Below are 23,270 nucleotides of genomic sequence, written 5' to 3'. Positions count from 1 at the left end.
GATTTGAAATAGGAATTAGCTGGGGGAGGGGAGGAAGGAGGAGCAAGAAGTTTCACAGAGTTGCCTTAAGTGGCTACAGCTGCAACTTGATCTTCTTGCTTAGTAGTGCCCTTTTGACTCAATTACGCAGAAGAATTTTCACTTTGAAATTATGATTTTTATGCTTTACCATTTAACAGGAAATACAATCATTTTTAGTACCTTACTGGAAACTGATAGAAAATTCCTATATAAATTCCATCAAAACAGTACTCAGGCACCTGAGAGAAGGCCAGCATACGGTGCTTGCTTACTTATATGATATTAGGTAAGTAAAGTTTCCAAAGTTACAACCGTGTAGTTTACAGGCAGGACATATAAGCTCCGTCTGATTCTCTGAATGCCTTACAGAACAGATTTCCAGCAGTTTCTAAGGCGTCCGGACCACAAGCAAGATTTTGTATCTCAGTGGCAGGCTGATTTCAACTCTCTTCCTGATGACCTGTGGGATGATGAGGAAATGAAGGCTGAACGACACCAAAGAGTGAATGTAAGGGAATCCATGACCCGCGGGGCCAGATTTTCCACACTCTCAAATCTTGTACTTCAAAAGCCTAATTCAGGGCTTCCCTGGTGGTGCAGTGGTTGAGAGTCCGCCTGCCGATGCAGGGGACACGGGTTCGTGCCCCGATCCGGGAAGATCCCACATGCCACAGAGCGGCTGGGCCCGTGAGCCATGGCTGCTGAGCCTGCGCGCCCGGGGCCTGTGCTCCACAACGGGAGAGGCCACAGCAGTGAGAGGCCCGCGTACCGCAAAACAAAACAAACAAACAAAAAAAGCCTAATTCATCCCCTTCTTACTCTCATGAGGTGTGAGGATGAGGGGAGAAATGGTTTGAACACCAACCTGCCGACTTTCAAGAACAATCGCTCTTCTGTACTTTGAGCTCAGAATGAGAATATGGTAGCCAATGCTTGTGAAAGGAGAAGCCAAGGCCAGCGGTGCAAGAGCATTCTGGGCATCTACTTTGTAGACTCCTAACCCTTTTGTTGGGTCATGTAAGTGTGTCCAAGCCTGGTATTAAGTACGTGCCTCTCTTGGCTACATTTATATGGTTGGTTGATGTCAGGGAGAAGAGGAATGAGGGAACATTCCAGAAAGCCTGAAGTGTTGCCTCTGTTGACTAGATCCCTTGAGGGAAGGTACCAAATCTCATACATCTTGGTATTCCAGCAGCACAGTGCCTGTCACTTGGTAGACAGGCAGATTTTGATAAATTCATAAGTATATGATAAATTCAGAGTATATTACCCTGATGCTTTAGAAAAGGTCCTCTGATGTACAAGAAGCCTGATTTCAATCTCTCACCTTTTGTCCTTCCTGTGTAGATTTACAGAGCCCCTTATCCTGTCAGGGGAAGTCTTTCCCCTTCCACCACCTTAAGTATAGGCTACTAGTAGTCATATCTGATTATAATCTCAGTATTTATTTATCAATGACAACAAATTCCCAAGCTCTACCCCCATGACCCATTCATCTGCTCTGTGAATATTTATTGAGCATCTACCATGGTCCTGGTACTGCTCAAGGGGCGGGGGGTTCAACACTGAACAAAAAGCCTATGACCTCAGGATGTTTATATTCTGGGGGCCAGAGTGCAAAGGATGAGCAATAAATAAGTAAATGTATAGCGAGTACGTCACTGATAATATGAGCTACGTGAAGGAGGAAAGCAGGGCAGTGAGGGAAGGAACGTTGATATACCTTTTAGTATATGGTAGTTGTGGAAAGGCCCACTGAGGAGGCAATATTTGAGCAAACTCAGGACAGGAGAGATTGAGTGAGATAAGCCATGCAGATTTGGGGAGGAAGAGTGTATCAGGCATAGGGAAAAGCGAAGGCACTGAAGAAGGAGGATGCTTGGTGTGTTTGAGAGCAGTTGGAAAACCAGCTGGGAAGCTATTGAAATTAAGTGAAGGCATTATGGTAACTTGGATGACCAGGGTGCTGGAGGGTTTAATCCAGGAGGTATTGCATTAATCAATGTCCCAATAAACTGAAGTCTTTTACCTGTTCTTAGACATTCCTCAAATGGTAATCCTAAAACATATCTGCCTTTTCTATCTCCTTCCTGCCTATTCACAATCCTGGCCCTCCTGTATTCCAGAAGTACCATGTGTTTATTACAGACAGATTAGATATTTAAAAGAAGCAAAATTGGAAGTGACAAATCCATCATCCTATTTGCCAGTAGTTAACCTCTTTATTCCTGGTAATATTCCTTGTTCTTGGCTTCTTTCATTCCAATCCTAAGAAGTTAATGGAAAGGTTCTGCTATCATGTTGTCCTCACTTTACCATTAGAAAACCAAGCCACAGAGACACTGGTACTTGCTAACGCCTCCCAGTGAGTCAGGAGCAGAAAGAGAGCTAGAAACAAGGTCCCAGGCTCCTGCTTTTGTACTTTCTCCTCAACTGCTTCCTCTCCTGTCTTTTTAAAATGTATAAATGTTTGAGGAGCAGAAGCCAGTCCTCACTGGATGTCTGATATAGCATTTGTGGAAAGATCAGGGAGACATCAAGGTCAGCTCTAAAAGAATGGCGTACTGTTCTGATATTAGTGTATAGCTATAAAAATGCCTGTGATGTTTTAATTTCATGTGAAGCCCCCACAAAATAACAAACCAAAATGCTAAGTGTTCCATAAACACAGCATCACAGAAGTAAAATCCACTATAGGCACTGGAACCAAACTGCTTGCGTTCGAATTCCTGACTTCACCGCGCTGAAACCATAGGCAAGTGACTCAACATCTCTGGGCATCAAATTTCTCAACAGAAACTTCTCCCTTGGTTCCTGTGGGGATTTGTGAGGTAATCAACGTCAGGCACTTAACACAATGCCCAACACACAGTAAATGTTCAATCAATTATTATGATCGTGAAAACTGTCAAGTTTTATTGGACTGTATATATTTTCTCAATGGAATTTTAATTAAACAGATATGTTATTGCTGTGAATAAGATTATGATACTGTTTATAACTGAGGAATTATTGTGCGCTAAATACTGTGCTAAGTGCTTTACAGGCTTAGGCTAACTGCAGCACATCCAAAGGGTAAACAATATCCCCATTTTACAGGTCAAGGAACTGAGCCCTAATCTAGTGGTACAGACAAGACCACAGGCTCATATCCTGCCTCCACCACTTGCTCATAATGTGACTTTAGGAAAATAACCTCTCTGTGACTGACTCAGTATCCTCATCTGCAAAATGAAGGAAATAATAGGACCCGAGGTGGTTGTGAGGCATTAAATGAGTCAATATAAGTCTAATGACTTATATTCTGAACACTGACACACATAGAAAGGTATCATCAACATTATTCCTCAGGATCTGGTAAGTGGCAGAGCTGGGATCTTTAAAAGATTTTTTTTCACTGCTAGCTCTGTAATACAAAGCTTATTTTCAGACAATCCTATTAGGCTCAGACCCTATTTCTTGGAGAATGACATGCTCCACTCATGATTAATTAACAAACCTATGCCCTCGGATTCAATAAAGCAGCATATTTCTTATACCAACAATATACCATTTCCTCAAAGATTCCCTGAAAGGTCTTTTTTGGTCAATCAAATCTTGTGAGGAAGGATTAGAATACATAAAACATAGCCCCTCATGAATAAAGTACACTGTGGACCTGGGCACAAGGTGTGCTGAGGGGGTGTTAGAAAGGTAAGGCCTGACAGAGTAGAAGCAAAATAAATATCTGTTTACCGAAGGGATAAAATATATGAGTGTATTAGGTCTAAATTTCTTCAGACACATTAAGACAGGCAAAGGATTCTAGTTTTATTATACGGAGGTCGTCTGAGCTGTGATTCTGAAGTCTCACAGCAGTGTCTGTGTGCAGGACTTACGGGACCGCCTATGGGACATCTGTGATGCCCGCAGGGGAGAGGCAGAGCAGGAGTGTCTGGACATCATTAACGAGAGCTGGTTGCAGGACGTGATCGGAATCGCGATGAACCATTTCTTCTCGCTGATGCAGGTAAGAGCGGCCGGTCAGGATGACACAGACTTCTCTCCACGGCCACGTCCGTCCTGTAACCACTCCTCTGGGAATGTGAGGGAATTGTTTTACTCACAGCACTCTGCCCAGCCTGAGCTCCAACTTGCCAAGGAGGTTAGCTGAAATAAGCCATCCTGTCCCCAGCCAAACAAACACCAGAACTGGTAGCATCTCAAGCTACAGCTCACCAGCTGTTTCCAGGTGGCCTAGAGCTGTGGAGGGGACAGCAGAGATGGTGTCTGTCCTGGGTCGTCACCACGCCAGCCTCTCCCAGCGGACACCCACAGTATCCCCGGGAAAGCAGCCCTGTCACAAGAGCGTGGGCTGGATCAGACTCAGCAGGCACTCGATTCCTGAGAAACGTTTGTGTCCAGATTGGAAAAATAGACCATTCGTTGGAACAATCTGATTAATTTATTTTTGCAGCCCGTTAAAATAATGAATTGCACTGGACAAGTTGAAGAGACAGACGTTGATTTTATGCCAGGGTGTTGTCAACAATAGGGAAGAGAGCACAGACCAAGTCTGGATACCCAGCTCTGCCAGGAATAAGGGCTGGAGGGTTTTTAAGAACTGGCGCAAGGTGGGGTGTCATGCACAACCTGTGTTGCTTGATTGGCCTCGTCTAAAGGAAAAGTAAACTTTCCCTTCTCTCTTTTTTTTTTTTTTTTGTGGCCTCTCCCACTGCGGAGCACAGGCTCCGCGGCCATGGCTCACAGACCCAGCCGCTCCACGGCATGTGGGATCTTCCCAGACCAGGGCGCGAACCCGTGTCCCCTGCATCAGCAGGCAGACTCTCAACCACTGGGCCACCAGGGAAGCCCTCCCTTCTCTTCTTGATGCACGTAGTTTTACAACTTGGAGCAAGGTGTCTTCCTAAGTCAGACTCCGCTCCTCCCAGAGGACCAGGACATAGGAGTTCCATTTTCATTTCATATGCTTACATTTCAAAGAGATGGTTCCCAGGTTCTTGAGAGAGACAGTTCTGATTTCTAAAACCAGCAGGAGGATTTTGAAAAGATTTACATCTCAAAGGGACAGAGAATGGACTTACAAAGACAAGTTTCCTAAAGTAAATACTCTGAGAAAAGGGAGGTCAGGAGTCTGGAGTTAGGAAGAAACCTGTCTATAGTTTAGTCATGCTGAGAGGATTATGAAGGCTGTCTTGGTCAAGCTGTGTCTACATGAGTATATTTTCCTAAGAAAATAGCCGTGAGGATAGAGTAGAAAAGGGTACCTTTCAGATCTTGAACTGATTAGCTTACAGGAGGAGTTACTGCAGGAAATGAGAATATTTAGCTGAGGATCACTGGACTAGCGCATAGTAGGTGTTCAATAAATCCTTGTTCAACAAATGACCGTGGATGCGAGTACTTCCAGCACTCACAGGGACAAGCCCCTGGTTCGGGAGCAAGCTGGACCACAGGAGGCAGCGGCCTGAGAAGCAGTAGCAGCCTCACTGATTGCTAGCTCTGGGATCCAGGTGGGGGCCACAAGTCATGGGCTGTGCTGAGGATGAAGGCAAGACAGCCAGCAGCCTAAACCTGCCTGGGTAACATCCCTGGGACACCAGTTTGGGTAAGCAGAGATTGAATGCTGGAACAGCTGTTTCAAAGGTTTATGGTAGAAATAACTGAAACCCAGTAACGAAGGCAAAAGGATTAGAGAATTTTTGTAAATCATTCCCATTAGCCCAAGCAATATATGCCTCTTTCAGAAATGGTAAAACTCTTACACCCCACAAGACCTACATTTCAGACCCTCTCCCTGAGAAACAGAATCCACATCTAAAGCCAACTAGGAAAAAAGAGGGTAAAGGAAATAAAGGCTAATATTTATTAAGTTCTTACTCTGTTCTAAGGACCCTTCATGTGAAGGTTAAACCTTCACAACAACCCTAGGCTGTCAATTCTTTCACAATCCTCATTTCACAGATGAGGAAACTGAGGCAAACCTAGATGAAGTGATTTGCCCAATGCCACATGTCAGTAGTAGGAGAGCTGGGATTTGGACTGAGGGAATCTAACTCTTGAGCCAGTAGCCCTAACCACTGCTTTGTCATCAGTGTTCACATAGTTAAAGGCTGGCCACCTAGAACAGAAGAAGCCTAGTTCTGCACTGATTGGCATGATTCTATGAAGAACCAAAGCTGTAAACTACAGGAGAGTAGTAGATTTCAGTTCAATAAATGAAAAACAATCCTAATGATTGGAACTGTCCATCGAATAATAGACTTTTCTGGTACTTGAGCTGCTGGTCCAGGAGCTCATAAGCAGAAGCTTGCACATGTTTATGGAGGGGAAAGAATCTTCATGAAAGTTTTCAAGGGCCTGTGCCTAGATAAGTGTTTCCCAAAGTGGATTCCACAGAACACTAGTCCTACAAGATGTTTCACAAAACAAGGACTTGATGATCAGAAGACTTTGGGAAGGGCTATGTACTCTACCCTTCCCTCTCCCTGGGAGATTGACAAGCATGTTGACATATTAAGATATTAAGATGCCCTGCAATTAAGAAACTCTTTTGGTATGTTAACCTAACATTTCTGAAATTATTTGACGTTGCAAAATTTTTATTTGTTTTTTTCCCAGCATGGTGCTCATTAAGAGCTTATAGGACAAAGCTTCTACAAAATAAATTTTAGAAAATGCTATTCTAGATGATTTCTAAGATTTCTTTCAAAACTAAGTTTTTGTGATGAGAGAAACAGTAAGAAAGCATTATTTACTAGTTACCATAAATCTGAGAGGACTTTTGATCAATTCTGCTTATATGATGTACGATGGCATCTTATTCAGGGCTTCCCTGGTGGTGCAGTTGTTGAGAGTCCGCCTGCCGATGCAGGGGACACAGGTTCGTGCCACGGTCTGGGAAGATCCCACATGCCGTGGAGCGGCTGGGCCCGTGAGCCATGGCTGCTGAGCCTGCACATCCGGAGCCTGTGCTCCGCAACGGGAGAGGCCACAACAGTGAGAGGCCCGCATACCGCGCAAAAACAATAAATAAATAAATAATAAAAAAATAAAATAGTGCTTACAGGGCTTATACAGAACATCTGTACAGATCAGCTTGTTCTGTCTTGGGTATTAACATTCGTATTTTCTATTAAAGGCAGAACTGAACCGTTTCCAAGATACGAAGAGACTGCTTCAAGATTATTACAGGGGAATGGAATGTAAAATCCCAACAGATGACACTAAGAGATTTACTCGAGTCCCGTTGGTCCAACTGGATAGTAAAGATATTTTGGACTTCCAGCTTAGGTAAGGCGGGCTATCACGTTGCACTGTAATCAGTCTCAACATAAAGCTTTGTGATTTTAAATTGAATACCACTAATAAAACCACAGTCTTGTATCTGCTAATCCAAAATCCAAAAAAAACTCTAAAAACTGAAAACTTCGACTCAAGACTATTGATATGCATTATTTATCCCACTTACAGTGAATATCTACTCATTTTTGCTGCAGAGATGTAGTGTGTTTTGTTACAGAGTGCTTCCAACAGACTGCTGGGGATATTATGGAATATATAGTCTATACAAATTCTGAATTCTGAAACACTTTTGACCACAAGGGTTTCTAGTAAGGGATCGTGACCCTCTACCACTTTTATGAAAGATCCCAAGCTGCTCTGTGCGTATGTGGGCATTTGTGTGTGTGCATGGCATTATATAAATGACAATGGCAGGTGTTATGAGTCTTCTTTTACAGGTTAGAAAATTGAGAAACAGTAAAGACTCAGTCATATGTGATCATGACTTTGTGAGACTGAAACTTAGTAGCAGTCTAACATCAGATTCCCACCGGTAAGAAAATAAACTTGGTGGTAAGGGTGGAAGAAAAATGACATTTTCAGGCAATTACTAGCTATATGTAAGTAAATTAAAACAATTTGTTTGGGAAAGTCACCCCAACTCTCTTAAGACTTGGTTTCCTTATCTGTAAAGTAGGGTTGTTGTGAAGATTACAGAAAATGAAATCCTCAAAACACGTAGCACCATGCCTGGGAGTCAGAAGACTTGAGACCTAGTCCCAGTGCCTCTCAATAAGTGATGACTATTATCGTCATCATATTATTGCATAATATGACAACAAACCCTTCTTCCTCACATGCACTGTTTTAATTGTGAGTATCGCATGTTCTTACATTCCTCATTTTACCCTCCCTTATTCCAGAAAGGATTTGCAATGGCCTGTGCATGATAGGATTCCACAGTGATCTGAGGCCCATTTCTCTCTAGGCTTCTTCCATCTGGTCCCATCATGTCCTTGTCAGGACTACGAGTAAGCAAGAAAACACAAGAAGTCTGAACCCTCTTTTTGACACAGATACAAGCGAAATGTTTAACTCAGCAAGCTTCTGAAAGAGACCTTTGTAATTAAGAACAATAAAAATTTCCCAAAGTGATAGGAACAGTCAGAGTCATCAAAAGAGGCCAAGTTTCAATGTCTACAGTAGCAGGGCATTCTGTTCTTAGCACAAAATAGCAAGTCAGGCATAATGGGGAAGCTATTAATGTTGGTTAGTAGAATGAAACAGGCAAAAGAACAGCCAGTTCTTACTTTTTGCAAAACACTCTGCACCAGTCTCAACCTCAGATCACTGCTGTGAGTATACCCTGGAACCCTCAGCCAATCAATGCGTCAACCAACCAACCAGTCTCTTTCATATGTATAGGGAAACGAGCAGAGTGTTAAGCATGTTCACATAGCTTGTCTAGTTTATTCCTCCAACAACCTAATAATAATAATAATGGTGTTAACTAATAACCAATAATGTGTAACAATATTATTATTATATTTGTATTTTTCCAGAAGGAATGGAGCCTCAGAAAGTCGAGTGACATGCCCCAGTTCGTATCTACTGATACATCTACTGATAGTGAGAGAGCTAGCTGACCAGAATTTTTCCCAGTAAATGAATTCTAAATCCAAATCCCTTTTCTGAATGATACGTCACCACTGCTGTCCTCCAAAGCAAGGTGTTAGGAACGCCTATCGCCCCGTATTAAACATGTAGAGATGATCACACAGCCTTTATCTTATTAGACACGTGAATCTCACGTCTCAGTGACTGAGATTAAGCACTACTTGATTATTAAAACGTCAACTCTCCTTGTGGGTGGACATATACTGAGTTGTAGACCCTCAACACGTTGCTTTTATAAGGCATGGTGCACTGTCAGAATTCCAAGCGCTATGAGAATCAAAGAGCCAACTTCAGAAAACCTTGTCCGATGCTTCAAAACAAGGCCAAGCTAATTGCATGCTGGAGTTCACAGCCAGCTTTCTGCATCACTGCTCTGGTCCCTGGCAACTTGAGTCTGCCAAGCCAAATGCTTGTTCCTCCTCCAATGTTAGCAAAGGCATCCTTGGAGCTCCTCTCTGTCCGTTCCTCGCCCTAGCCGAAAACTCTTCCTATGTTCTATCACCGAGGGGGATCCCAGCGCAATTAGCATTCTGCTCGGTGGATCATTCCCTGCAGTTAGCCTTTGAGATCCTGGGATCCTTCAGGGATAGAACATTCTCAGGGGCAGCTCTAAAATCTCTACCTAGGGGCAGCAATATGGTCGAGAAAGGGGGAGAGGCAGCTTAACTCTGTGTTCCCACAGCACTTTACGAAACAGAGACAGCCTTCATCGCCCATTCTCAAGGGTAGGGAGGGCTGCTGGAGCTCTCACACCTCCGTGGGACACCCCCTTGCAGACCTCACATCTGTCATATCCTGCTTTTTAACTGTCTACTTCCGGAAGCCAACTGCTAGTCGTTTTAAAGAAGTGACGTCCAGTTCTATTGGTTTGCTTTTCATGACTGATTTATACCTTGTCAGAAGTTTATATCCCAGATAAATTTCAAACTTGCATGTCTTCATAATTGCCATTGTTTAATCCCCCTCCTCATAATTACTGAGAATTAGACCTAAAAATTATGTTTTAGCATTGCTTGTCTCTAGTTTCCTCTTGTTAGACTTTCTAGACCATAAAACATTTTTTTTTCTTTTTTAACATCTTTACTGGAATATAATTGCTTTACAAGGGTGTGTTAGTTTCTGCTTTATATCAAAGTGAATCAGCTATACATATACACATATCCCCATATCTCCTTCCTCTTGCATCTCCCTCCCACCCTCCCTATCCCACCCCTCTAGGTGGTCACAAAGCGCCGAGCTGATCTCCCCGTGCTATGCGGCTACTTCCCATTAACTATCTATTTTACATTTGGTAGTGTATATATGTCCATGCCACTCTCTCACTTTGTCACAGCTTACCCTTCCCCCTCCCCGTGTCCTCAAGTCCATTCTCTATGTCTGCATCTTTATTCCTATCCTGCCCCTAGGTTCTTCAGAACCACTTTTGTGTTTTTTATTTTTTTTATATATTCCATATATATGTGTTAGCATACGGTATTTGTTTTTCTCTTTCTGACTTACTTCACTCTGTATGACAGACTCTAGGTCCATCTACCTCACTACAAATAACTCAATTTTGTTTCTTTTTATGACTGAGTAATATTCTGTTGTATATATGTGCCACATCTTATTTATCCATTCGTCTGTCGATGAACACTTAGGTTGCTTCCATGTCCTGGTTATTGTACATAGAGCTGCAATGAACATTGTGATGCGTGACTCTTTTTGAATTATGGTTGTCTCAGGGTATATGCCCAGTAGTGGGATTGCTGGGTCATATGGTAGTTCTATTTTTAGTTTTTTAAGGAACCTCCATACTGTTCTCCATAGTGGCTGTAACAATTTACATTCCCACAAACAATGCAAGAGGGTTCCCTTTTCTCCACACCTTCTCCAGCATTTATTGTTTACAGATTTTTTGATGATGGCCATTCTGACCAGTGTGAGGTGATACCTCACTGTAGTTTTGATTTGCATTCCTCTAATGATTAGTGATGTTGAGCATCCTTTCATATGTTTGTTGGCCATCTGTATATCTTCTTTGGAGAAATGTCTATTTAGGTCTTCTGCCCATTTTTGGATTGGGTTGTTTGAGTTTTTGATATTGAGCTGCACGAGCTGCTTGTAAATTTTGGAGATTAATCCTTTGTCAGTTACTTCATTTGCAAATATTTTCTTCCATTCTGAGGGTTGTCTTTTTGTCTTGTTTATGTTTTCCTTTGCTTTGCAAAAACTTTTAGGTTTCATTAGGTCCCATTTGTTTATTTTTGTTTTTATTTCCATTTCTCTAGGAGGTGTAGACCACAATACAGCCTTTCATAGTCATTTCTCCATCTAAAGAGTTCTTCCAAGAAAACTGTGAAAATTGAGATTAAAGCAGGACAATGAAATTCACCAAGTAACATGGACACAAAAATAGGATTCTGTTAAATAAAATCTTTATATTTCTTTTTTGTTGGTTTTCCCAAGAATTCCCCTAGTTCATCAAAGACCCAATTCTCCAGCGTCATCTTTATCCAAACCAAAAACAAAAGCCATACTGAAGGGCAAGATTGATTACTCACTGGAAAACATAGAGTTAAACTTTGAGGCCGATGAGAAGATGGTGATGGACACGTGGCAGCAGTCTTCTTTAGCAATATCTCACATGGTAAGCAGTGCTGGTTACTACGTTTCCTTTCAGTAATACCCATTCATTAACTTCCAAAGTTGGTAATATGCTATGAACAGAAAATTTACACAATGTTCACAATATAAATCTATACCTCCCAGAAGTTTTTTCTTTTTATCTGAAAGAAAAAGTTCAATCAGCAAATATATGAGGTCAAGAAAGGAGTGAACCAACATTTAGATTATTTTCTATGCTGGCCCAGGGTTCCAAGTGCAGGGCTCTACAGGGCCAAACAGGAAATGTCAATGAGATGGGTTAAGTATAAGGCAATAGGGTGGAGTGGGACTGTGGCCAAGTGGAAGTAGCAACCCCATCTAAAGAGGCTCGTAGCCAACCTTGCCATTTAAGCATGGTGTCCAGTAGGGCCAGATTTTCAAGTTTTAAAGTCAGAAATTCAGCCTCTACTTTCTTTAAGTCGTCAAAACTAGTTCCTACCTTGATTCCCAACCAGTTGGTTGTCTGTTTCCTGAAGACTGAGCCTTCTCTGATTGCATGCTCTTCTAATCCTTGTAGCACTTATTGTCTCTCCCACTTTTGACTCTTAGTATCTAGGTTATTGTTTGTGATTTTTACCTTATTAATGTTTTCCTGAATACTTAACTAGGTTCTAAAACTTTCTGTATCCACTACACCTAGCATAATGCCCACATCTAACACAATACTGAGTCCTCAGTACATTCTTGAGATGCTGCTGCCGCTATGCTGGTGACACTGATGTTCATATAAATGATGATGGTCATGGCAAGGAGGATCACCGCAAAGACTACAACTACCAAGGACCAGAGAGTGGGAAACCGGATCTAGAAGTTCTAAAAAAAGTAGATGAATTAGTATCCTTACTGTTAATTGAACATAAAGACAACTTACAAGTCTTATGAATCCCATTAAAATTACCTGAGGAAATGAGATTTTAAATATTAGATTATTAGAAAGAGAGTATCATACAGCACAAAGAGCACTGGCTACACTTCTTGTTTAAGCTGTGTGATTTTAGGAAAATCACTTAACCTCTCTGAGTCTTCGATTCTTTATCTGTAACATGGGAGACATTCTACCTTATCTTTCCTTCCTTGAATGGTTGAAAAGATCCAATGAAATAATGCATATGAAAGTTTTTTAGAAATTAAATATAATAGGTTATTATATTAAGAAGTTTATTCAAAACTGTACCACTTTGCTTGTGAACCTTTGAAAACCACATAGAAAGCATAGGAGGAAGGATTGTTTAGTAATTAATATTCCTAATAATTACATTTGAATCCTGCTTTTATATTTCTAATAGACTTTTATGACTTTGATATTACATGTCTTTAAGTGAACTTTGAGTTTCAGATGAAACAGGCCTGAGAGAACAGGACCAGCTGAGATCAGGGCAATTGGAATGAGAGCACTTTAACATGGGCTTTTCGCTACACAGCAGTTTTACCAGGAGCTATTCATTTAGTACGTTATGTTAATTTTTAGTAAAACTTTCTTGTAATTAGCAGGTGTGCAATGATTTCAAAGAAATAAGTCATGTTTAACACTCACAGCGTCAAAGCATTATTTCTAGAGTTTCTTCAGCCTTACAAGCTCGATTATTGGATGTACTGTGATTTATGTTAATTTTTGAAAGAGACCCAGAGGTGTTTGAGGGAAGTGGACCAGAAAAATGCGGATGATGATAATTATCATCACAAGGTTGTTTACAGAGGAGAAAAATCCAACTTTAAAGGAAATTGCTAACTCACCGTGGTTTGCAAGAACACATTCAAAAATGAATTGCTTGCAATTTAGGGGAGAATGTTAACAAGTCTGCTTTCAGCTTTACCAAGAATTTGAAAGTACAGTATATATCATGAAATCCATTTTTATCAACGGAACATCTGATTTAAAAAATGCATACAGGTGGTGGTGCAGTGGTTGAGAGTCTGCCTGCCGATGCAGGGGACATGCGTTCGTACCCCAGTCCGGGAAGATCCCACATGCCACGAAGCGGCTGGGCCCGTGAGCCATGGCCGCTGAGCCTGCGCGTCCGGAGCCTGTGCTCCGCAACGGGAGAGGCCACAACAGTGAGAGGCCCGCATACCACAAAAAATAAAAAATAAAAAAACGCATACACACCCACAAAAAAGCTGCCTAGCTCTCTGAAACATTTCTGCATCCCTCCAAGGTTCTGCTAATACTGAAGAAGCTGTGGGTGTATTCTGTATCGTATGATTATTTTCAAAGAAATTCCATCAATCAATAAGCATTTTCTGGACATCTTCTATGAGCACAGCACAGATGCTGAAAGCTATGGAGAAAACCAAGAAGCAGGGCTGGCTCAGCCCTCCGGAGCGCTCATTTCAGTTGGAGATTGGGGACAAGATTTAACACTCATAAAACAGTTGTGCAGAGTGATATGCTGCGCTATGGGTATGAAGCGTGGTGGGAGTCTGGAGAGGACAGGAATTAGCTGGTCTATCGCCCCCGCAGGACTGAAAGCTTCTTTGAGAGAAGAGATTAGATTGTGCCTTCTTCGTCTTTCTAGTCACCTCTATCCAACTTCCTGTTTCTCCTCTGGGCCCCTCCCCCAGTTCTCCCCAGAAATAACATCAGGCTTGGACACAGTAAGCACTGTAATAAATAAATAAACTCCCGTGGACCTCCATTTCCTCACCAGTTGCCTTATTGAGATTTTTAAGTTTTCAACCATATGTTGCTACTGCCCCCATGGTGTGTGCGGGTTTTCTTTCTTCATTTTGGGAGTCTCGTCCCAGCTCTCATTTCTCAGATTTACAGCCATAAACGTCCTTCACCTCACCAGCGGCAGGTGAACTTATTTTAGCAGGTCCAGTCTTTCTCTTTTTTATGTTTTTAATTTTTATTTTGTATTGGAGCATGGTTCATTAACAATGTTGTGTTAGTTTCAGATGTACAGCAAAGTGATTCAGTTATACATATACATGTATTTATTCTTTTTCAAATTCAATCCCACTCCTGGGCATATATCCGGAGAAAAACATGGTTCAAAAGGTCCAGTCTTGGGGCTTCCCTGGTGGCGCAGTGGTTGAGAGTCCGCCTGCCGATGCAGGGGACACGGGTTCGTGCCCCAGTCCGGGAAGATCTCACATGCTGCGGAGCGGCTGGGCCTGTGAGCCATGGCCGCTGAGCCTGCGCGTCCAGAGCCTGTGCTCCGCAATGGGAGAGGCCACAACAGTGAGAGGCCCGCGTACAGCAAAAAAAAGTCCAGTCTTTCTACCTGCAGGCACAGCCCCAGCTGTACAAGCCCCAAGACAAGGTTTTCCTGCTGCCTGCAGAGCACAGCCAGCCTCATAGGCAAGATGGAGGGATCCCAGCAGCACTTCGCACATCTCCCTCTCTGCCCTTCATCAGCTATTGTATTGTGACCACACAACTAATCTCTCATACCAGGAAATCTATGAGAGTGAAAGGAGGGTGCTGATATGAAGAGAAGCTGAAATTTCCCCCAAGTAGAGGAAGTTAAGAAGCAGCGATGCAGTTAGCCTATGGGACAGGTCATCCTCATGAACACTGCACCTTACTGGGGTGATGTCTAGTGTTAGAATAGAATGGAAGCCCAGAATTCAAGTGTCCATGAGCCCAATTAATACAGGGCATGTGCCCCCAAAACTTGGCTGGAGGACATAAAAAATTGTCACCAATTTTATGTATGAAGCACAGACACACATGAAATACATAGGCAGAGACCCTTCTGCAGTATTGAAATTTCAGGAAGGGGAATATGGTTAGGAGAAACTGACTTAAAAACAATCAATAATGAAAAAAAAACCTGAGAAACAATGATATAAAGGAATGCCCCAGGTTGAAGGCCAAGAAATAACAGGCACTTGGAAGAAGAGTGGGTGTTAAATCCATAGGGTCTGAGATTAAAAGAAAGAAATGTTTGTGTAACTAAAGACGAATGGCAGGCAGGGCTTGAGAAAGTGAGTGGCCTCCACACTGGTGGCCTCGGGGAAGCTACATCTTGGGACAGGGACAGGTTTCCATTTAAGTAGAATCTTTTAAATGTTCTGTAAAGATTGAGTACATGGCATGTTTGCTGTAGAATGAGGTTTCAATGGAATTGGGTGCCGGCTAAATCCAAATTGCTATTGTCTTTCATAAATGTTGTATTAACTGAAATGTGGCTCTTATACAACCAGGTGGCTGCTGAAATTCATCGGAGACTCATGGAAGAAGAAAAAGAAAACCAGACAGCAGACACAAAAGAAAAACCTCCTCAGGTAGCTGCAAATAAAAAAGTGAAAAAGGAGCCGCCCAAGAAAAAAGAAGACAGAAAAGGAAAAGGTATTCATGGCTTTAGCATCCAGAACCCTGGATGCTTAACCTCTCCTTGGTGGAGAACAAGCACTTAACCAGGCACATGAGCCTCTGAGCTACTAGAATGCTGTTCATTAGGTTTTACTTCGAGACCCAGTCTTCTGTGAGCCGGAGTGTTAGCTGGCAAACATTCTCCATGCCAGCATTTATCCGAATAGCCAAGTGTATCCAGGGTGAAATAAATCTCAAAGATAGTTTTGAACATGTGAAAAGAACTCCAAGATGACACTATGTAATCTGAAAAGTGTGTGCAAGGGGGCTGACACTGGCTGCCTTGATCAAGAAAGGGTTAAAAGCTAATTCTGAGTATGTAAGTTTCAGGTTTAATTCAGGTTTCAGGTTTCAGGTTTCCTTCTAGCAAGTCCTTCTCTCCTGGAGTCTTCCTACCTAAAACTCAGCCTCAGAGGCAGGATGGAATGAAAAGGGGAAAGGGTGGGCTCTACCACAAACATTACCCTGGCCTCTGAATGTTTCCACTTGCACATTTTTGCAGTGACTTGAGGCAAGAGAGGAAGAGAGGGAAGCACATGAGCAAAAGTCCTTCCACTGATCAGTTGCTCCTGATGTGTTTGTTAGGCCCCTGACATGCAGAACATGATGAGGATGGGTACTAAGGACACAGCGATAAACTTAAAAAAGCAGAAACGTGGTCCCTGCCCCGATAGGACTGTAGTCTAATGGCAGAGACAGACATGTGACCGGTCATTGTTCTTTATGGGGGAGGTAGAGGTCCCTGGAGAGCGCAGTTATCTCACTCCATCTGAGGGGTAGAAAATGCTTTCCAGATGGAGGTCATCCAAGCAGCTAGAGGGCAGCCCCACAGTAAAGAACAGGCGACCTTGGTCCATTTCAGATGCGGAACATAAAGGAAACAAGCAGCATTTGAAGGAAATGCTTCCTATTTACTTTAGTGGAATAATTGGTTGGGTCCAATCTCTTAATTTTACAGATGTTAAAACAGAAACCCAGAGAGATTAAGGGCTCTTTCATCTGTAATTTATACTTAAGTTCACTACTGAAATTAACACATCTTATTATATTTCTTTGTTTACATTTGTCTTCTTCCCAAAATTTGAACCCCTTGAGATCAGACCTTCAAGAAAGATTTATTGAACTAAGTAGAATAGTACAAGCGTGGCCTGCAGCTAGAATCTCACTGCCATTTCTTATGGGCAAATTCTCAAACACTGACAAATTCTTTTTTTTTTTTAATTTATTTTATTTTTTGACTGCGTTGTGCCTTTTGTTGCTGCGCATGGGCTTTTCTCTAGTTGTGGTGAGCAGGGGCTTCTCTTGTTGCGGAGCACGGGCTCTAGGCACGCAGGCTTCGGTAGTTGTGGCTCGCAGGCTCTAGAGCGCAGGCTCAGTAGTTTTGGCGCACAGGCTTAGTTGCTCCACGGCATCTTCCCGGACCAGGGCTCGAACTCGTGTCCCCTGCATTGGCAGGTGGATTCTTAACCACTGCGCCACCAGGGAAGCCCAAACACTGGCAAATTCTTATTTTCTAATTCTCGTGTGTAATCATTAAAGTACTTGTATTTAAGCACTAGTTAAAAGACAATAAGTAGATTACGAATTCTTGACCATCAGCTACATTTCCACCTATCTGCTTGAGGTTATTCTCTGATCTTCTCTTGATGAGGACCTGGGAAACACTTGGCCAATACAAGTATGCCTTGTGAAGCGGTACTTCTCCAGGTGGCCAACGCTATGTTGGGGTTTGCTAATTTCTGTCCCCAAACACTAAATTGCATCCTCTTTGGTGTCTGTAACCCTGTCTGCATGAGTCACACACCTCATTTTTCCATGATGCTAGACGAATGGGGGTATTATTATATGTGTCCAGCCAGACACCACATGGAGAATTCTCAAGGAAAGATTATCAATATTTCATCACTCACACCGTCTGGACCAGGGTTTCTCCTTTCCAAATCACCAGACGTGTATCACCCTACACACTTCACTTTGTCCTCATTGTATCCAAGTCCCTTCGTGTACACTTGTATGTTGCCAGGTAACTCAGCACGTTTCATTGCCCTTTCAGGTAAATCCCCACCAATGGCAGAAACCACTCCTGTAATAGTAACAGCAGAGGAGGCTGAAGAAATGGAAATAGAAAACAAACTGAGGCTCAGAATAAAGGAAGAGCATCTTGCTGCCCTGCAATTTGAAGGTAGCAATTGGAAAGAACTAAGATGATACTTTTAAGTAGAAAACAGACCAGTAGGCAAACAGCCCCTGGCTGGCTTTTGTCTATGAGGACACAAAGCAAACTAACTGAAAGGTACAACATTCAGTTGGCTGTTTTCATGTGACCGTATGAAGACTAGATCTGACTGTCGTATTATTGTCTGCTGGGATCTCAAAAAGGGAATTTGAGAAGAGGTTAGGAGAGCACCAGCAGTAATTAAAATCTCAAAGAAAAGAAACAAAAGCAGTATTTTAGACTTGGTGTGACTTTACAGGCTGAAAGAAAGCTTGGGGCTACCTAAGGAGGTCCTTCTATATCATAATAAGAATAATTTAGGCCTCTCATTAGGAAGGTAAACCCTGACTAAAGGCTAACGGGTCCTGAAAGTGAGTTCTTGGGAGCAGGGGCCACAGAAGAGCCAGTCGTAGATCGATAATGTTCAAGGGCCTCCTTCTCTAAAGAGAGCAACAATTTTACAAGACATAGTCTTCTTCTGGCTCTTCCAGTTGTCATATAATAAATTCAAAATGGCATTTGAAAAGATCAAGAAATTGAGCCAAAGTATCCTGATTGGAAAGAAACCATGGTCAATAAACTAGATGTCAAAACCATAAAAATGCAGCATTGGGTAAGCTGGGACCCATTAACTACTCAAACAATTAACTCCTAAAGATGCTTTCCATCCCTTGCTTCTCTCCTTTTCTCCCTGTCTCCATCCTCCTACCACCTGCTTTCATAATTGTAAGAGTAAAATCTGAAGGATGTTGAACACAGGAAGTCAGGACACATGCTTGTCCCGTTGCCTGTCCCCACATCTGCTTTCAGTAGCTAAGTATGCTTCATCCTTCAGTTCATTCTATATGTGGTCCCTAGTGTAGCTAAATTCACTCGTTTATATAGTAAATGTTTACTGAGTTTCTACTATGTGCCAGGTCCTGTAGTAGTTGAAAGAAATATACACATATATATACAAAACAACAGACAAAAATAAAATCCAATCTAGAGGAAGAGAAATGCAAACAATCACTTATAATATGTTGTGATATTGGAATTAGGCGGACAGGACAAAGGAAGCATGGCGGGAGTCAAGAAAGACTTCTGAGCAGATGAATTCATGCTTGAGAAGAACTGGAAGAATGTGGGAAATGTGCACAGGGGACAGCGGGGGCAGGGAAGGGGGAGGAGAGCTAGGTGACTAGTGGGGATTAGCTGTGGAGTCTGAGGCACATTCTGGGAAGGAGTGATCAGGGAGGTGGAGGGCCGCATAGGCCCTGGCCAGAAAGTTACATTTCCCTTATGGCGACTGGGAGCTAGCGAAGAATTCTGAGCAGAAAGCACCTGTGAGCACATGCGCAGGTGAGCTGGGTTACTCTGGGGCGGGTGGAAGTGGATTTGGATTTGAGGTGGGGAAAGGAACTTGGAGAAAGCAGGACGGAGGCGGTTGCTGTAGTTGAGGCGAGACATAAAGCAGTGCCCAATCGTGGTGATAGAAAAAGCAACGAAGAAAGATTGGACAGATATTTTAGAGGAAAATCCACAGACCTCATTGGGTGCCCAGAGCATCAGTGGGCGCTGGGACCACGGGCTTCACCCTCCTGTTCTAAGACGGGAGATCCAGAGACTTAGTACCCTCCCCCTTTTTGAAATTCAGAAATTATCTATGTGTGTTTTCCCATTCCAATTTATCAAAGGGTATATTGCAATAAAGTGCAATTACGTGTAAAGCTGAATTATAGTTTTGGTTTAAATAAACTGTCTAACCACACGTTGCTTTGTTTCTGAGATGGATAGGGTATAGTTATCCATACTGGTATATCAAGTGTACGCCTGCAGTTTCACAGACTAAAGCGTAATTGGTTTAAAATTGAATTTGGCTAATCAGAAAATGCATGACATATAAAACGTGTAAACAATGTTTGTTTCTCTTTTTAAATAGAGACAGCTGCACAGTTCAGACTTGAACTGATCAAGGTAAAAGCACTGGCTTTCCTGGAAGAGTTAGTAACAAAGGCAGTTGAGGTATATAAGCTCATGGAAAAGTGGCTCGGTGAGAGGTACTTGAATGAAATGGCCAGGTAAAGTACTGCGTGACTTTTGAAAATATTTACTTTGTTAATTCCTGAAGACCAAAATTGACAAAGATTTTTAAGGTGTTTACAAACTTGAATTACATTTACAAATGGAAATTTTGACCTTTTGGGAAATCACATATGCATTTGTGTTGCCTCTTTTTAACAATAGTAAGTCATGTATCAAAGGGCGCTACGGCGCATTATTTATGAGTTTGGTTTTCACCTGCTCAGTGAGGACCTTAGCTTACAAGGTAAAACTATAAGCAATTTAAAAATATTTTTTAGAAGTAGTATAATGTTTCATATCTTTCTAATGCCAGACTTATTAGTCAGGGCCAATGAATGGGAGATGAAATCATTCACAGGAATGTTTTACCCGTTAGGCTGATTCCCTTGTGACAGCCAGTTCTACTTTTTTATTGGGTTCCAAAGGCTTTCCAGATCCCCATTACTAGTGAGGGACAGCAAGTCTCATCCTCTTAATTCTCCCCTGAAAGGCATAAAGAGGCAGCTCAGCAGGGCGGATACAGCCCTCAATGGAGAGTCAGGAAACCCGATGGTCCAGGAGATGGAGAATCTCTCCTTGTCCACATATTACAGCATGCCTAACCACTTCGGGCCCCATAGGCCTCATCTGTAAAAGAAAGCACTCCAACCAGCCTATTTTAAAGGTTTCTACTAGATCTAGATTCTGTGATAGACTACAGTTTGCAATAAACATTTACTGAAAATTTGGAAGTTGTGGCGTACGTAGTATACAAATGGCAACTTTCTCAGAAGCAACATCGGCCAGCTAGAAGACGGTTGTTAGGGTTTGTTTTCTCCAGTCCTTGTCTCAAAATGAAAGTTCTGTTGTAAAATCCTCAGCCTAGCTGTTTGTATCTGTTGCTCTATAGTAAAACACACACACACACCCCTCGGCCCGGTAACCTCACTGCAGTAGTGCTTAAAATACTTTGTCAGGTACTCATCAGCATTGTGAAGCAGTGATGTTCAGTTCTGTCCTCTGCCTGCTGCCTACAAATGAAAGCATATCTTCTTCATTCTTAGGGTTCACAGCGCCCATCCTTGTGGCCACATCAAGAGGCACGTGGCCAAGTTTCTTTTTTTTTATCAGATGAACTCGTATTTCTCAGATTTATCTTGTGCGTGTGTGTGAGGTCAGATATATATATATCTGACCTCTGAATATGGCCACAAGAAATTAAAACCTAGGACTGTCAAGCTATGCTTTCTCTTTTGGTTCTTGCAAAAATTCTCCAGTGATAAGAAGAAAAAGAAATAGTGCGACCTAGCAGATCCCTTTGAACTTCAAATCCCACTTTCCATTTTCATGGGATTTCCCTAGCCGCCCCCCAACCACCGCCGCCCACCCTTTCTAAGAAGGTTACTCTTGGTAACCTTCCACTAGATGGCGCACTTATTTTGCTGTGCTGGTTCTGGCTGGGTGTCTACATTTGGAGTCCCTCCTCACTCAGGGCTACAAGCTCTGTAGCTATCCAGTGCCCTTTTCCTTTGCTTCCAGCACGTAAACACCATCAAACAAAAAGTACCTGGATAATACAGACTATATGGACACTCACAAATACAGTATGCTGGAATTAAATTCCAGACTGTCTTTTGAAAGAAAGTGACTAATATATATTTTTTTAATTTTCAGTATACAAATATTTGGTGTTCCAGAGTTATATAAAAGCAGATTAAATATGCATTTTTCTGCCATGTTCAATCTTTATTGCAAGACATAAATAAGATTGTTTCTGTAATACAGTAATATTGTACTTATGTATTAAATTTCTCTGGCCTTTAAAGTGACCTTTAATTAAGGCCATAACTATAATCCCCAGTACAGCCTAAATCTATGCCCTATGTGGTTTCACATGAATAACCATAAGGTATGGAGTTGTGTGTTTTTGGCTCCATTGCAAAGATGAGGAAATCAGAGAGCTTGAGTCATTTCCCAAGGACCCATGGCTGCAGAGGGGTCTGCAATGAGAGCTCAGCTTCCAGGGCTCTTCCCACTGCACCACAAGGTTCTGAACTACTGCTGCTTATACCACATGATTTAGCTGGGAATTGTTATTCTCTGTGAAGATAGCAAAGCAATTTCAATGGGTTATCTCGTCAGAGTCCACTCTGTCAAATGTGTCTTCAATAACATCAAACTCCTTGTTATAACGTTAGAGAAAAGCCACTTTTCTAGACATCCATTATCAAATTTGATTCACTTTACATACAATTTGTCCCGATTCCAAATAAATGTGTTATTCTAACAGTCATATTTTACAGGCTTTTCTGTCATATAACTTTATTCTGGTTCATACTTAAAATGAATATATTTATTGACATAATCATTTATATAGTAAAATAAGTTCTAATACTAATAAAACCATTTTAGTGGAGTCTCTTTTTGCTCAACTTTGTATAAAATGTGTAACTCTTAGCCCTGAACGAGCATGTATTTTATTTCTAATCTACATTTATTTATTTATACCCTGCTTTTTTACAAACGGCTTTGAGGAGAAATTAGAATTTTTTAATCATGTGGATTGAATTTTCTAGCTTAGCCAAATTTTCTAAATTTTCCAATCTGTTAACTCTGTGTGTATATCTAATAAGCAAACACTATTAATCTGATAGTATTTTTAATGGAGATAACCCTATTCATTTTTCCACTTTCAGTGTGGAAAAATTAACTGAGGTAGCTCGCTATCACATTGAAACATCAACCAAAATTCAGAATGCACTTTATTTAGACCAAGAAGACTTCTGCATTAACGGCGATATAAAAGTCTTTCCAGACCTGTCTACTCCAATACGCCCTCCACCTGTAGAAAGGGAAGAAAATGGCACCCTGACCATCGAACGGCTTGGCAATCTTCGGGATCAGTTCTTAGAGATAGCGCCCAAAGGTAGGAAAAGTAATTATTATGAAAAGAGCACAAAATAAGGTTAAGATTAACCAGGATGGCCATCACCTGTCCACAAGTAAAACAGCCCTCTGGGATTGTGTGACACTAAAACAAGCCCTTGTTTCATTCTAATTTAT

The 23,270-nt window shown here is 41.9% G+C and overlaps 1 protein-coding gene across 1 annotated transcript in view; it reads left to right on the top strand.

The window, feature by feature from the left end:
* The first annotated feature begins 303 nt into the window (after positions 1-303).
* LOC113612622 (sperm flagellar protein 2-like) overlaps positions 304-23,270 on the top strand; it is a 71,895-nt gene continuing 48,928 nt past the window's right edge. Inside the window, exons 1-8 of the mRNA XM_027092622.1 lie at positions 304-529; positions 3,893-4,030; positions 7,163-7,314; positions 11,431-11,611; positions 15,781-15,925; positions 18,003-18,131; positions 20,086-20,224; positions 22,904-23,133. Coding sequence (XP_026948423.1) covers positions 380-529; positions 3,893-4,030; positions 7,163-7,314; positions 11,431-11,611; positions 15,781-15,925; positions 18,003-18,131; positions 20,086-20,224; positions 22,904-23,133 — 1,264 coding nt within the window. The 5' untranslated portion in view covers positions 304-379. The remainder of the gene's footprint in view (positions 530-3,892; positions 4,031-7,162; positions 7,315-11,430; positions 11,612-15,780; positions 15,926-18,002; positions 18,132-20,085; positions 20,225-22,903; positions 23,134-23,270) is intronic.

Source organism: Aethalodelphis obliquidens, unplaced genomic scaffold (genome assembly GCF_003676395.1).
Source record: "Aethalodelphis obliquidens isolate GAN/ISIS:26980383/991018 unplaced genomic scaffold, ASM367639v1 scaffold80, whole genome shotgun sequence".
NCBI lineage: Eukaryota > Metazoa > Chordata > Mammalia > Artiodactyla > Delphinidae > Aethalodelphis > Aethalodelphis obliquidens.
Note: the sequence above shows the minus strand (reverse complement) of the source record. Positions and strands in the feature narration are given on the sequence as shown.